At 45.4% G+C, this 12,372-nt stretch overlaps 1 protein-coding gene across 3 annotated transcripts in view; it reads left to right on the forward strand.

Annotated features, from left to right (window-relative positions):
* Positions 1 to 829: 829 nt before the first annotated feature.
* The window catches only part of LOC147440070 (Aldolase-type TIM barrel family protein), a 58,942-nt gene continuing 47,399 nt past the window's right edge, over positions 830 to 12,372 (forward strand). Inside the window, exons 1-3 of one of the 3 annotated variants that reach the window (XM_086485747.1) lie at positions 1,094 to 1,116; positions 1,558 to 1,695; positions 1,772 to 2,017. In XM_086485747.1, coding sequence (XP_086341873.1) covers positions 1,865 to 2,017 — 153 coding nt within the window. In that variant the 5' untranslated portion in view covers positions 1,094 to 1,116; positions 1,558 to 1,695; positions 1,772 to 1,864. Of the gene's footprint in view, positions 1,117 to 1,557; positions 1,696 to 1,771; positions 2,018 to 12,372 lie in introns of all 3 variants that reach the window. The other 2 variants (XM_086485746.1, XM_086485748.1) reach the window with 2 other exon arrangements.

Genomic DNA, 12,372 nt, shown 5'->3' on the forward strand with positions numbered 1-12,372 from the left:
CATTGCTTCAAACCATTAATGAAGAACTGCATTTTTGAACGGGTCATTAGAAATCTACACATAAAACATATCTTAGAAAAAGTATCCATCAATATATACAATATTGCGAGCTCACCCTCCATCGATACACATTTCGTGAGACAAGACCCTAAAAACATAACTCTCTTTATTGAAAACCTATGTCTAATATGACCAATTGAACTTCATGCCTTTCATAAATCTTTGTATGCGAGTATTTTTTTCTGTCCACGTGGAATGCATTAACATTCCTTCAATTATATAATGATAAAGATGTGAATGTCCAACGAAGTTTTAATCCATATGAAAAATTAACCATGTATTAATAACATGAATTTTATGACATCTCATCACTCTTTTTATCTCCTCGAACTAATTACAAGAATGCCAACCAAGCATGATTTGCAACTTTGCTCCCTGAGTATGTCCCTACGATTTTGGAAAAAGAAAGTAAAAGTCGAATCTAACGAGATGCGTGAAAATTTTTTGTTTCCTTCCTTCGCCAGTTGACCTTGCCCCTCTTTCTGCTGATCATGACGCGTGCACCTAGAGGGCGAAAGAGATGCAGAGGGCCAACCACTGCAGGTCGAGGAAGGTAGTTGGTGCATGAGGACATTCGCAGGTAGACGCAAGGTTGGGAGGGGTTGCAAGAGTTATTTTAATGAATTTTAAAAGGATGGTTTTCAGATAGCTAAATCAACAAGATGAGTTGGTTAGTACAGTGCCCTTTACTCATGTGGACCCGAGTTCGAATGTGAGAGGAGCTTTTTGTGTTGCCTGTGCGCTACTGCCAGATGAGGCGGCAAGCAAATCCAGAAAAGATCTCTCAGATGAGGCATCTGAAAAGATTCTTTGCAATAAAAGTGAGAACGAACCAGTACACATACTAAGCTGCAGGCAAAAAGAAAAACATGGACTGCATCCAAAAACGTGTGCATTATCTCAGTTGCACCATTTAACAGGCAACAAAATTCCAGCGTCAAAGCAAAGCAGCGTTTGTGTCTTGAGCGAGACCTGCCTTCTAAGCCCAAGCCCTTTATTGGCTCCGCCATGGCTGCTGTGGGCCTCACCAGGATTGCGGTCTCCGTCTCCGAGAAGGTTGTCCTTGTGCTCTTGTGTGCGTGAGAGAAAAATTCTCTCATTTTGTATTTGCAGTCTTGTTGTAAATCATCAGGGGACTTCAATTGCGATCAAGCAGTTGATTGTGCATTAATCTGCAGAGCTACTTTATACTTGGTGTAGCCCTGTTGTGGACAGTGATCAAGGACATGTGGAATGAGGTTCAAACATTTTGAATTCTGCACGTTTTTGTAGTAATAACAAATTAGGATATTGAAAATGGTAGCGATCGCCAATGCGACGTCTGTTTGAGAATTCTCCACTAGAGACTTGGAATTTGAGGATTCACTGGCAAATTTTTGCCCACAGCCACCAAGCATATGCAAGCAGGGAGTGTACTTTGCTTGTTGACTTCAGCCCCTTGAGCTGCCAACCTTTCTTTATCTATTGAGTTCATTTACTTGTGCACGATTCTGGCAGTTATTTTACAGATAAATGTGACATGGATCGAGTAGCTAGGTGTGCCTGTTCTTATAAGTTCCAAACTTTCCATATACCAACATGCCCATTCGAGCATGGTAGATGACATCCCAGGGTTAGAGAAGAGTGAGAGAAGCGGTGAGCAAGTGGGCTGGTCCTACATTCAGTTGTATATAAGTAGTTGCTACAATAACTTTTATCTTACTGATTGCAGACAACGAATTCTTCTGTCTATCAAGCAGCGCAAGGGCTCCAAACAAGCAAGGCTTTGAGGCGATGCGAGACAAGGATTCCTAAGACAGTCCTTATGGGGCAATCCCTTTATCATGCTAGACACATTTTTACTGAAGACTCTGCAAGGTCGCTATTATATGCATCACCTTCGTTTAGATGTGAAGCTACTGCAGGAGAGGTAGGAGAAGCTGAGGTACCTGCAGAGAAGGTTGATTATCAGGCTGAGGTATAGCACTTTCGTTTTTCTATATGCATATGGTAGTTTTTCCAGACTTTGGCTGATGTCCGCATGTTGAACAAGTAATGCCCTAGGCAACCTTGGAGGAAAGCATCGCCATCCCCAAATCAAGGGTGTCCACTTTTCTACTTAGTTGTTGTATGCAACACCCAAAATTTACACGACTGAGTAGTGGTCAATGATCTTTTTTGGCTTAATGTCGTGTGTAACATGCCTTGCCTTGATTTTAGGGTGCTGTATGCTGTATGATGTAACATGTTTTGCCTTGATTTTAGGGTGATGTATGATGTATGATGTATGATTTTATGGTGCTGTATGATGTGTGGAGGGTTTGAGGTGTACTTTTTCCTATTGCTTATCCCTAGGCTTTTTCGTATGAAAAGTTGTGGTTGTAAGCTCATTTTTTTTGTCTTTTGATAATGTTATTCGTTTGTCCATGGACTTTGGACTTGATGAGTGACCAACTACAAAGAGTACAACTGCCATAAAGCCCATACCACCCAGGTTATAATGACTTGATGGACTATGGTGCCACGAAGACTAAAGACACCTCCCCTCGAACACGAGTCTCTTAGGACCAAGCTGTCCAACACAGACCGAACTGTCCTCCAAGATGACGCCAAAAGGAGGCTGGGGCTCACCCATATTTTGCCTACAAGTTGCCACTCTCACTACCAAGTCACGGGACACTGGCATCGAAAGCTTGCAAAGAGCGCTTTAAGACAATGTGAGTGATCCTAATTAATGATGCTCAATTAGAGAGCTTATTAGAAAGGAATCTGGAGATGGAAGCACACTAAGTGAATGCAATACAAGTCTGTCAAGAACGGTAGTGGCTCTATGGAATGGCCATGAACGTGTCCAAACTTGACAGATTAGACAATAATTAGAGTACTAATTAGAGACTATGGCTCAGCTTCATTTATGGTTGTCTACTTCCGCTCCTGATGTTTTGTCTCCTCACTACCCTTCATGTATTGGTGCTATGGAGTGGAGTGATGCTTGCTATTCATTGCCTATGGTCATTCATGTATCCTCAAATGTGGTGCTTCCTATGTCTATGCGCATTTGGGGTGTCAAAGCTGCAGCATCGATAATGCAATGTAAACAAGCTGAGGTACGCAGTTGTGCAATGAGACACCCTATCTTAGAGAGGGCTTGCGGGTAGCTTTCCTACCACCTGAAGCTCACCCCTTGGATGGCCCAGCTGCCTCCAAGAAGATGCGCAGTTAGTCAGATGCTATTCATACTCTTTCATGCACTCTATGGATTTACATGTAGTTTCTTGGAATGCTAATGGTTTACAGACTTCTCGGGTAAAAGGTTCCCGTAAGCTTTTACTTGGCAGAGATTTACACGCTCATGTAGTGGGCACTGTGGATATATTGCTAGTACAGGAGCATAAGATTGCCACTCCCTTTGGCAATCTCATGCCCTCGGGCGCCCGCACTTTTTGGGAGCCTGCTCTGGGCCTTCGTCGACAGAGTTGCGGTGTATGCATCTCAGTGGGACCACGTTACTTGGCCTCAGTTCAGCAGCATGGCACCCTTGTCGCTCGCAGAGCAGTTTATGTTTCTATTCGGATTCGGGAATCTATCATTGGTTTTATGTCAGTCTATGCACCCACTACTCCTCGGGAGAGGGCTACATTTTGGTCCTCTTTGGCTGCTGTTCTACCTGCTGTAGACTCTTGGGTTGTTGGAGGTGACTTCACCAACGTTGAGAGCGACTCTGATTGGCGAGCCATCACACCTCCAGTTCTATCATCCATCTCTCCCGATGAGTAGCCCAGCTTGGGATCGATTTCTTCTAGCTATTCAAGGTGTTCACCTCGCACATACCCTCTTTTGGTCACCACCCTGCTACACTTCATTACTCTTGGGGGTTTCAGAGACAGCAGGGGAGATTATTAGTGTCACGAGGACGTGGCAGTTATTAACCATGTCACAAGGATGTGGCTGTTATTAACCATGTCACAAGGATGTGGCTACTGCTAACCTTGGCTGTTGGTTTCTTTCCAATGGGGTTTATTTTATTTGTTTTGAGACCCTCTTTTTGAAGTACAAACGGTCGGACATTGTATGGCCAATGTGAACGGTAGATTCACCTGCAGACGGGAAGTGGTCGGCACTGGAATTCGTATGGTAAGAGGATGTCTAGGGTCAGAGCAAGATCATATAGGTTCCCCCGTCGCACTTAGTAAGTTGGTGGATACTAGGAAGTGAACTCAATTAAGGCGTAACGTCAAGGTGGGACTATCAACAAAAAGTATCGGACAGTTGGGCCACATTGCACTTTTGGATGCGGTCCCAATGAGGATAGATGGTCAGAAGACCAGTGGGAGCCCAACGGAAGCATCTCCTAAAATTTAGGGAACTGCTATTTTGGGCCGTGAAATGTGTTCGCGTCATTACCTCCAGTATGACTAGGGGAACACTTTATAACTCTGCCGCGAAGTCAACTGACGCGTCGGTTGGGATATTTTTAAGCGGCGAACCCGAAACGGGAAAATGCTTGTAAATGCGCCAAGTGTCACATTTTCATGCACTTGCCTCTTCCAGAAAAAATGGGCGCTGAATTTTTAAGCTGGGAAGGCCTCCTTATGCAATCTGTCACAGGTTAAGAGCTATGGAGTGCTTCCTTTCCCTCTTATGTACAGTGTGGTGCTAGGAGTGATGCCCTGCACACTACACATTGCTCTCTCTCCCCCCTACGTGTAGTTATGTGATGCCCCACAAGAGGGCTCCTCATTTGACTGATGTACAGCTGTGTGGGTTCATGCTTTCGTGCTGAGGCAAGAGCCTCCTTGAGCAGGAACAGGGGTAGCTAGCTGCTACTCCAAAGCAGGCACTGGTGAGGGTCATAACCTCACCATACAGGGGCAAAATCATCGCTGTGTATGCGCTGTAATTTGACTGTTTTTCAGCCATACGGACGCCAGGACACTTGGGAATCGTGCCCCACTGGCAGAGGACAGTAAGGGGACTGTTTGGGGCTGAAAACAGGGCAAAAACTAGTAAATACAGCGTGCTGAATTTACTGTTTTTGGGCAGGAATCAGAGGGTATACGCCAGTGCAAGTGAGTTCTAGCAGGGGAATTGGTTTCGCGCAAGTTTTGGGGCTGTTATGTTACCGAAATTTTGCCATCAAATGGTATCTAAGTGGATACACGTGAAGGATTCCGAGGACCTTACCTTGTAATTTACCCTCCTAAAGAATAAAGAAATACCGAAAGGGGCGCCAATTTCGGGGCCTACAGGTTGTCGGTGTCTGCTCGGAGCATTCTAGCTTTCGAGCTGTGTGTATTCAAGTGTTAATTCCCGTCGGCAGGTTCTCTTTGCAAAGTGCTCTCTGTGTGTCTAAAGTAAAGAATTTCGGGTGAAAGCCAACGCCTACCGCCCTACGGGCCGGTTTCATGGTTCCATTGTCGGGATATCAATCACTTTTTCCTTAAAGAGTGAGCCTGGATTGTTTTGGGATAAAGACAGAGTGTAGGAACGCGGGGATTACACTATGGCCGACAAGGGGAAGGGAATTATGGAGGAGGGTTCCTCTTCAAAGGACAGGCAGGAGATCCCTATGGTTTTTGAGATTGGCGAGAGCTCACGGCCACGTCAGTCTGTACCTCCTGTCAACGTGAATGTCCCTCCAGTAGTACAGGGCTTTATGACAGGGCAACTTGAGGATGATACGTTTAAGACTCAGTTAGTTGCCGCGGTGAATGTCTTTTCGCAGCTGGTGCAGAATCCGAGGTTTATGGAATTCTTGCAAGCGCCACTAGTGCAACAACAAAATAGGCAACCTACGCCGCGTACGGAGCTTGTTGATGCTCAAGCCCAGGTACTTCATGTGGCGCAGGATGAAAGGGAACACTCGCATGTTGCGGAGTCGGGGGCTCCAAAGCAGGTTCCTCCCGTGCTTGAACAGGTGGCTAGAACGCCTATTCCACAGGTTATGCCAGTTCAGCCCGCCACCTTTTAGAGCCAGCATGCTGTCTTGAATGGACAGGGAGCTAGATACCAAGCTATGCACTCAGTTTTTCCACCACCCACGGTACATCCTGTGTATTTCGGGGGTGGATCAGTGTTCCAAAGTATGGCTGGTTATGCGCCTGGAAGTCAGCCGTACATGCCAGGAACAATGTTCGGGGGTATGCAAGGCATCATGCCAAACCCCATGTATGGTAGTATCGGCATGCAGCAGGGTTTTCAGAGCAACCACGGCCAGTTTGGGGTGCCACGCATGGCTGGTTTTTTTGGACAGCAGCCAGATATCGCACCTCTGACGCAAAATGTGAATGGCCAACACGTGCCGATCATGCCTAGTACAATGCCCATGTTGCAGACCATTCCGTATGACAATTTGGGGGCACTAGAGAAGCCGAAGGCTTACAAAGAAGGTGGTGCAGCAGTAAAGTTCAGTACCTTCAGTGGTTTCGAGGATAAGACAAAGGCCCTCACTTTCCTCCAGCAGTTTGATACAGCTTATGCGGGAGGGAATTTTACAGAGGGCTCAAAGGTCAAGAAAGTTGCCACTTTCTTAAAGGACAATGCGCTTACATGGTGGACGACATTGTTAATGCAAGGACAGGCACCCGCCACTTGGGTTTACTTCAAGCAAATGTTTGCATCTGCTTGGCTGTCAAATGAATTTGAAGCCGACGTCATGACAGATTGACACCAGCTTACTTCAGCTTCGTGTAAGAGCTTGCTGGAGTACAATAGGAGGTTTTGTAAAGCGTTACTCTCAGTGACCTCCTACAGATTTGTGCCATTGACAGAGCAGATAGAGAAGTACTGTTGTGGGCTGCCTAAAGGGCTTCGCGATTACTGTACAAAGAACAGAGTGGCTACCCTTACTTAGCTTATGGAAGTTGCGAACACTGGTCTCGCCTTGTTGAAAGGAGAGGACAGTGGATTTCCGAGCAGTGACAAAGGAGGGCAACAAAAGAAAAATTCAGCGAAGAAGCCCTTTGTGAAAACGGCTCCTGATGCGTCACAGGGGTCAGAAAAGGCCACCAAAGACAAGGATTCAGCCGGGACTTCTGGAGCGCAGGCAAAGAAACAGAAAAGGAAGCCTTTTGTGCGCAAGTCGCTCGAGGAAAAGAAGGTCCTAATGGCTGAGAACAAATGCTTTATATGCGAGCAGCCTGGTCACTTTTCTATCAATTGTCCACAAAGGAAAAGGCCAGCTGACTTAGAGGATAAAGAAGACCAGAAAGGCAAGAAGCCAAAACCCACGGTAGGTTTAGTGCCAGACATGGTGGGTGACAGGCCCAGCACAGATGCCAGTGAGTTATGCAGGGCATGGGGTAAAGTTAGGGATCATACGGCACTCATCTTCTTTGATCCAGGTGCCAAAGCCAACTTTATCTCACTAGAGTTAGCTATGAAGCTGTGCATCAGAGCTGAAGAGATGGGGTACACAGCAGAGGCAGGGTTGGCATGTCCTGGCCACTCAGAGTGTGTTACTCCCATCATTGGAAGACTGCGTCTGCATATTCAATCGTCTGTGGACACTGAAGAGTTTTACATCATGCCGCTGGAAGGTTGTGACGCCTTGTTGGGGATCTCGTGGATGTTCCGAGTGCATGGAGTCTTGGATGCCTACAACAAAAAGATCATTGTACAACATAGGGGCAAAACTCACATCTTGGATGTAAAGCTTAAAGGAGAGTCAATCCCTATTGTATCTGCTTCTGCTATCACTTTTGTAATAAAGAATCATCTTTCTGTGTACTTGATTTTTGCACGTGATGTCTCAGATAGTGATCAGTCAAATTTATCTGTGTTAGATAAAGAAAGGTCAGCATTTTTGCAAAAGTTTAGTGACTGTTTTTCTGATTCATTACCGTCGCAATTGCCGCCAGAGAGGCCTGAGGACCATCGGATAGATTTGTTGCCAGGGTGTAGCCCACCAAATAGACCTCCCTACAGGGTTAGTGCGGCGCAGCAGAAAGAGATTATGGGCCAGGTTGAGGAGTTATTAGAGAAGGGGTTGATTCAGCCTAGTTCTTCACTCTTTTGCTCCCCAGTGTTCCTAGTGCAGAAGAAGGATGGCTCATGGCGCATGTGTATTGATTACCGTGCGTTGAATAAGAATACCATCAAGAATAGGTTCCCTATTCCTAGAATTGATGATATTCTCGATCGTTTAGAGGGTGCTGCAATTTTCAGTAGGATAGACCTTAAGAGTGGGTACCATCAGATTCGTATAAGGCCAGAGGATGTGCACAAGACTGCGTTTAGAACGACATTTGGTCTTTATGAGTTTCTAGTGATGCCGTTTGGGCTAACAAATGCTCCTACCACGTTCAACAGAATGATGGACCGGATTTTCCGCTCGCATCAATAGTTTGTTGGAACATTCTTCGATGACATGATAGTGTATTCGAAGAATGAAGAGGAGCATAGGCGTCACTTGACCATTGTGTTCGAAGAGTTGCGCAGTCACAGGTTACTTGTCAATCCTAAGAAAAGTGAATTCTTCCTCGAAGAGATCCACTTTCTGGGCCTCATAGTCTCAAAGGATGGTGTTAGAATGGATCCCGCAAAGGTCGAAGCTATCAAGACATGGCCAGACTTGAAGACTGTGCACGATGTCAGAAGCTTCTTGGGATTGTGTTCCTACTATAGAAGATTTATCAGAAATTTTGCAGAGATAGCATCGCCTCTTCACGCATTGCAAAAGAAAGAGGTCACCTTCAGATGGACCCAAAAAGAGATTTCAGCTTTTAGTCTCTTAAAGGAAAAGTTGACTTCAGATCCAGTTATTGTTTTGCCAGATCTTAGGAAGTCATTTGTGGTCCAGTGTGACGCGTGTGGCAGTAGCATCGGAGCAGTGCTAATGCAAGATGGACGGGTAGTAGCTTATGAAAGCCGAATTTTGCAAGGGCCAGAGAGGACTATGCAAGTCTATGAGAAAGAACTCTTGGCCGTGATTCATGCGCTTTCTAGCTGGAAGCACTACCTCTTAGATGCTGATTTTGTTGTCCAAACAGATCATTAGACCTTGCGATACTTCTTGACACAGTCAAAGTTATCCGAAAAGCATATGCGATGGGCAAACATTCTTTCCATGTTCCACTTCCAGATTATGCATGTGGAAGGCAAGAAGAATGTTGTGGCTGATGCGTTATCAAGAAAGCCACAAATTTCAGCTGTGTCAATTCCATATCATCATGAGTTAGATGGCATGAAGGAACAATATACTGCTGATGAAGATTTTGCAAGGATCTTTGAACAGTTACAAGAGGGGCAACATCACGAGCACTACCTCCTCAGAGATGGTTTTATGATGATGCATGGCAAACTTTGTGTCACTAGGCCACTGCGACATAAGGTCATGGAAGAGACTCATGTCCCACCGTATGCAGGGCATCGTGGCATTGATGCGACAGTTAAAGCGGTAGAGACATTCTTCTATTGGCCTACCTTGAGGAGAGATGTGGATGCCTTTGTGCGAGCATGCATAGTTTGCCAAAAGGTCAAGTTTGACAGGCAAAAGGCACCAGGGTTGTTACAACCACTGCCGATTCGGGATAAGCCATGGGGAAGCATTGCAATGGACTTTATCTTTGATCTTCCAAGGACGCCAATAGGGAATGATGGTATATGGAGCATTATCTGCAGGTTCAGCAAGCAGGCCCATTTTATCCCTGTCAGGAAGAAGATAAAATCTGATCAGATGGCGCGCTTGTTCATGTACAATGTGTTTAAGTAGCATGGTATGCCACAATCGATTATCAGTGATCGTGATCCTCACATGACCAGTTTATTCTGGAGAGGATTGTTTGAGAACATGGGCACTACGCTCAAGTTTTCGTCTTCGTTTCATCCACAAACTGATGGACAGTCAGAAGAGACTAATTCTACTGTCTTAGATCTGCTGAAATGCTATGTGTCAGATAATAAGGGCAAGTGGGAACAGTATTTGCCTATGCTTGAGTATGCGTACAATAATACGGTGCATTCGTCTACTGGCAAAGCACCTTTTGAAATTGTTGAAGGTGGCAAAAAGGTTCCTCCCATTTTGCATACAAAGGACAAGATCTTTGAGGCAGATCGATATGTTGAGACCATGGATGAGATGTATAAGAAGATTAAAGTTGCCTTGGAGAAGACTCAGGCAAAGCAGAAAAAGACTGCTGATCGTCACCGTCGTGAATTGCTACTATCACCTGGTGATTGGGTTCTGTTAAGGTTTGAAAAGGCAAGGTTAAAGAAGATGAAGGGCAAGGAACGGCCGTTTCCTAAGCTCAGCATGCGTTACTATGGGCCTTTTCAAGTGCTTGACAAGATCAACGATGTGGCTTACAGGCTGAAATTGCCTGATGCATGGAAGATTCATAATCCGTTTCACGTGAGTCTTCTAAGACCCTTCGTGGGTGATGTGCCAGAAGATATGCCAGATGAGGATCAACCAGAAGTTGAGGAACTTGATGAGATCCTGGTATCTGAGCAAGTTTTGGCACATAAGGACAGAAAAGTTGAAGGACAAGTTGCAAGATGCTGTTTGGTGAAGTTCAAGAACTATCCACCTATGGATGCAAAGTGGATGGAAGAGCATGAACTGTCAGAGTCACCAAATGTATTGCAGCTTTACCTTGAAGCCTTTGGGTTACAGCCTACTTATGTCCCAACCCAACGTGTGCAAAAGAGGGGTAATGATAGAGCTAGTACATCAAATGTACATATCAATTCAGTGCCATAGATGGAAATGGCAAAAGTATGAAGGTCTCATTAAGTCATTTGTATCTATGTATGTTACGACCTTTCTTGCGGATACATGCAATGATAAAAGAGTGTTAATAGCACAAGATCATCAATGGCGTGTATTTATGGTATGCAATCGAGGACGTTTGCGATTTCAAGAGGGGGGTATGTCACGAGGACGTGGCAATTATTAACCATGTCACAAGGATGTGGCTACTGCTAACCTTGGTTGTTGGTTTCTTTCCAATGGGGTTTATTTTATTTGTTTTGAGACCCTCTTTTTGAAGTAGAAAACGGTTGGACATTGTATGGCCAATGTGAACGGTAGATTCACCCGCAGACGGGAAGTGGTCGGCACTGGAATTCGTATAGTAAGAGGATGTCTAGGCTCAGAGCAAGATCATATAGGTTCCCCCGTCGCACTTAGTAAGTTGGTGAATACTAGGAAATGAACTCAATTAAGGCGTAAAGTCAAGGTGGGACTACCAACAAAAAGTATCCGAAAGTTGAGCCACATTGCACTTTTGGATGCGGTCCCAATGAGGATAGATGGTCAGAAGACCAGTGGGAGCCCAACGGAAGCATCTCCTAAAATTTAGGGAACTGCTATTTTGGGCGGTGAAATGTGTTCGCGTCATTACCTCCGGTATGACTAGGGGAACACTTTATAACTCTGCCGCGAAGTCAACTGACGCGTCGGTTGGGATATTTTTAAGCGGCGAACCCGAAACAGGAAAATGCTTGTAAATGCGCCAAGTGTCACATTTTCATGCACTTGCCTCTTCCAGAAAAAATGGGTGCTGAATTTTTAAGTTGGGAAGGCCTCATTATGTAATCTGTCACAGGTTAAGAGCTATGGAGTGCTTCCTTTCCCTCTCATGTACAGTGTGGTTCTAGGAGTGATGCCGTGCACACTACACACTGCTCTCTCTCTCCCCTACGTGCAGTTATGTGATGCCCCACAAGAGGGCTCCTCATTTGACTGATGTACAGCTGTGTGGGTTCATGCTTTCGTGCTGAGGCAAGAGCCTCCTTGAGCAGGAACAGGGGTAGCTAGCTGCTACTCCAAAGCAGGCACTGGTGAGGGTCATAACCTCACCATACAGGTGCAAAATCAGCTCTGTGTATGCGCTGTAATTTGACTGTTTTTCAGCCATACGGACGTCAGGACACTTGGGAATCGTGCCCGACTGGCAGAGGACAGTAAGGCGATTGTTTGGGGCTGAAAACAGGGCAAAAACCAGTAAATACAGCGTGCTGAATTTACTGTTTTTGGGCAGGAATCAGAGGGTATACGCCAGTGCAAGTGAGTTCTAGCAGGGGAATTGGTTTCGCGCAAGTTTTGGGGCTGTTATGTTACCGAAATTTGGCCAAATCAAATGGTATCTAAGTGGATACACGTGAAGGATTCCCAGGACCTTACCTTGTAATTTACCCTCCTAAAGAATAAAGAAATACCAAAAGGGGCGCCAATTTCGGGGCCTACAGGTTGTCGGTGTCTGCTCAGAGCATTCTAGCTTTCGAGCTGTGTGTATTCAAGTGTTAATTCCCGTCGGCAGGTTCTCTTTGCAAAGTGCTCTGTGTTTGTGTCTAAAGTAAAGAATTTCGGGTGAAAGCCAACGCCTACCG

The sequence above is a fragment of the Adiantum capillus-veneris genome, chromosome 16 (assembly GCF_014529385.1).
Source record: "Adiantum capillus-veneris isolate H3 chromosome 16, ASM1452938v2, whole genome shotgun sequence".
In the NCBI taxonomy this organism is placed as follows: domain Eukaryota; kingdom Viridiplantae; phylum Streptophyta; class Polypodiopsida; order Polypodiales; family Pteridaceae; genus Adiantum; species Adiantum capillus-veneris.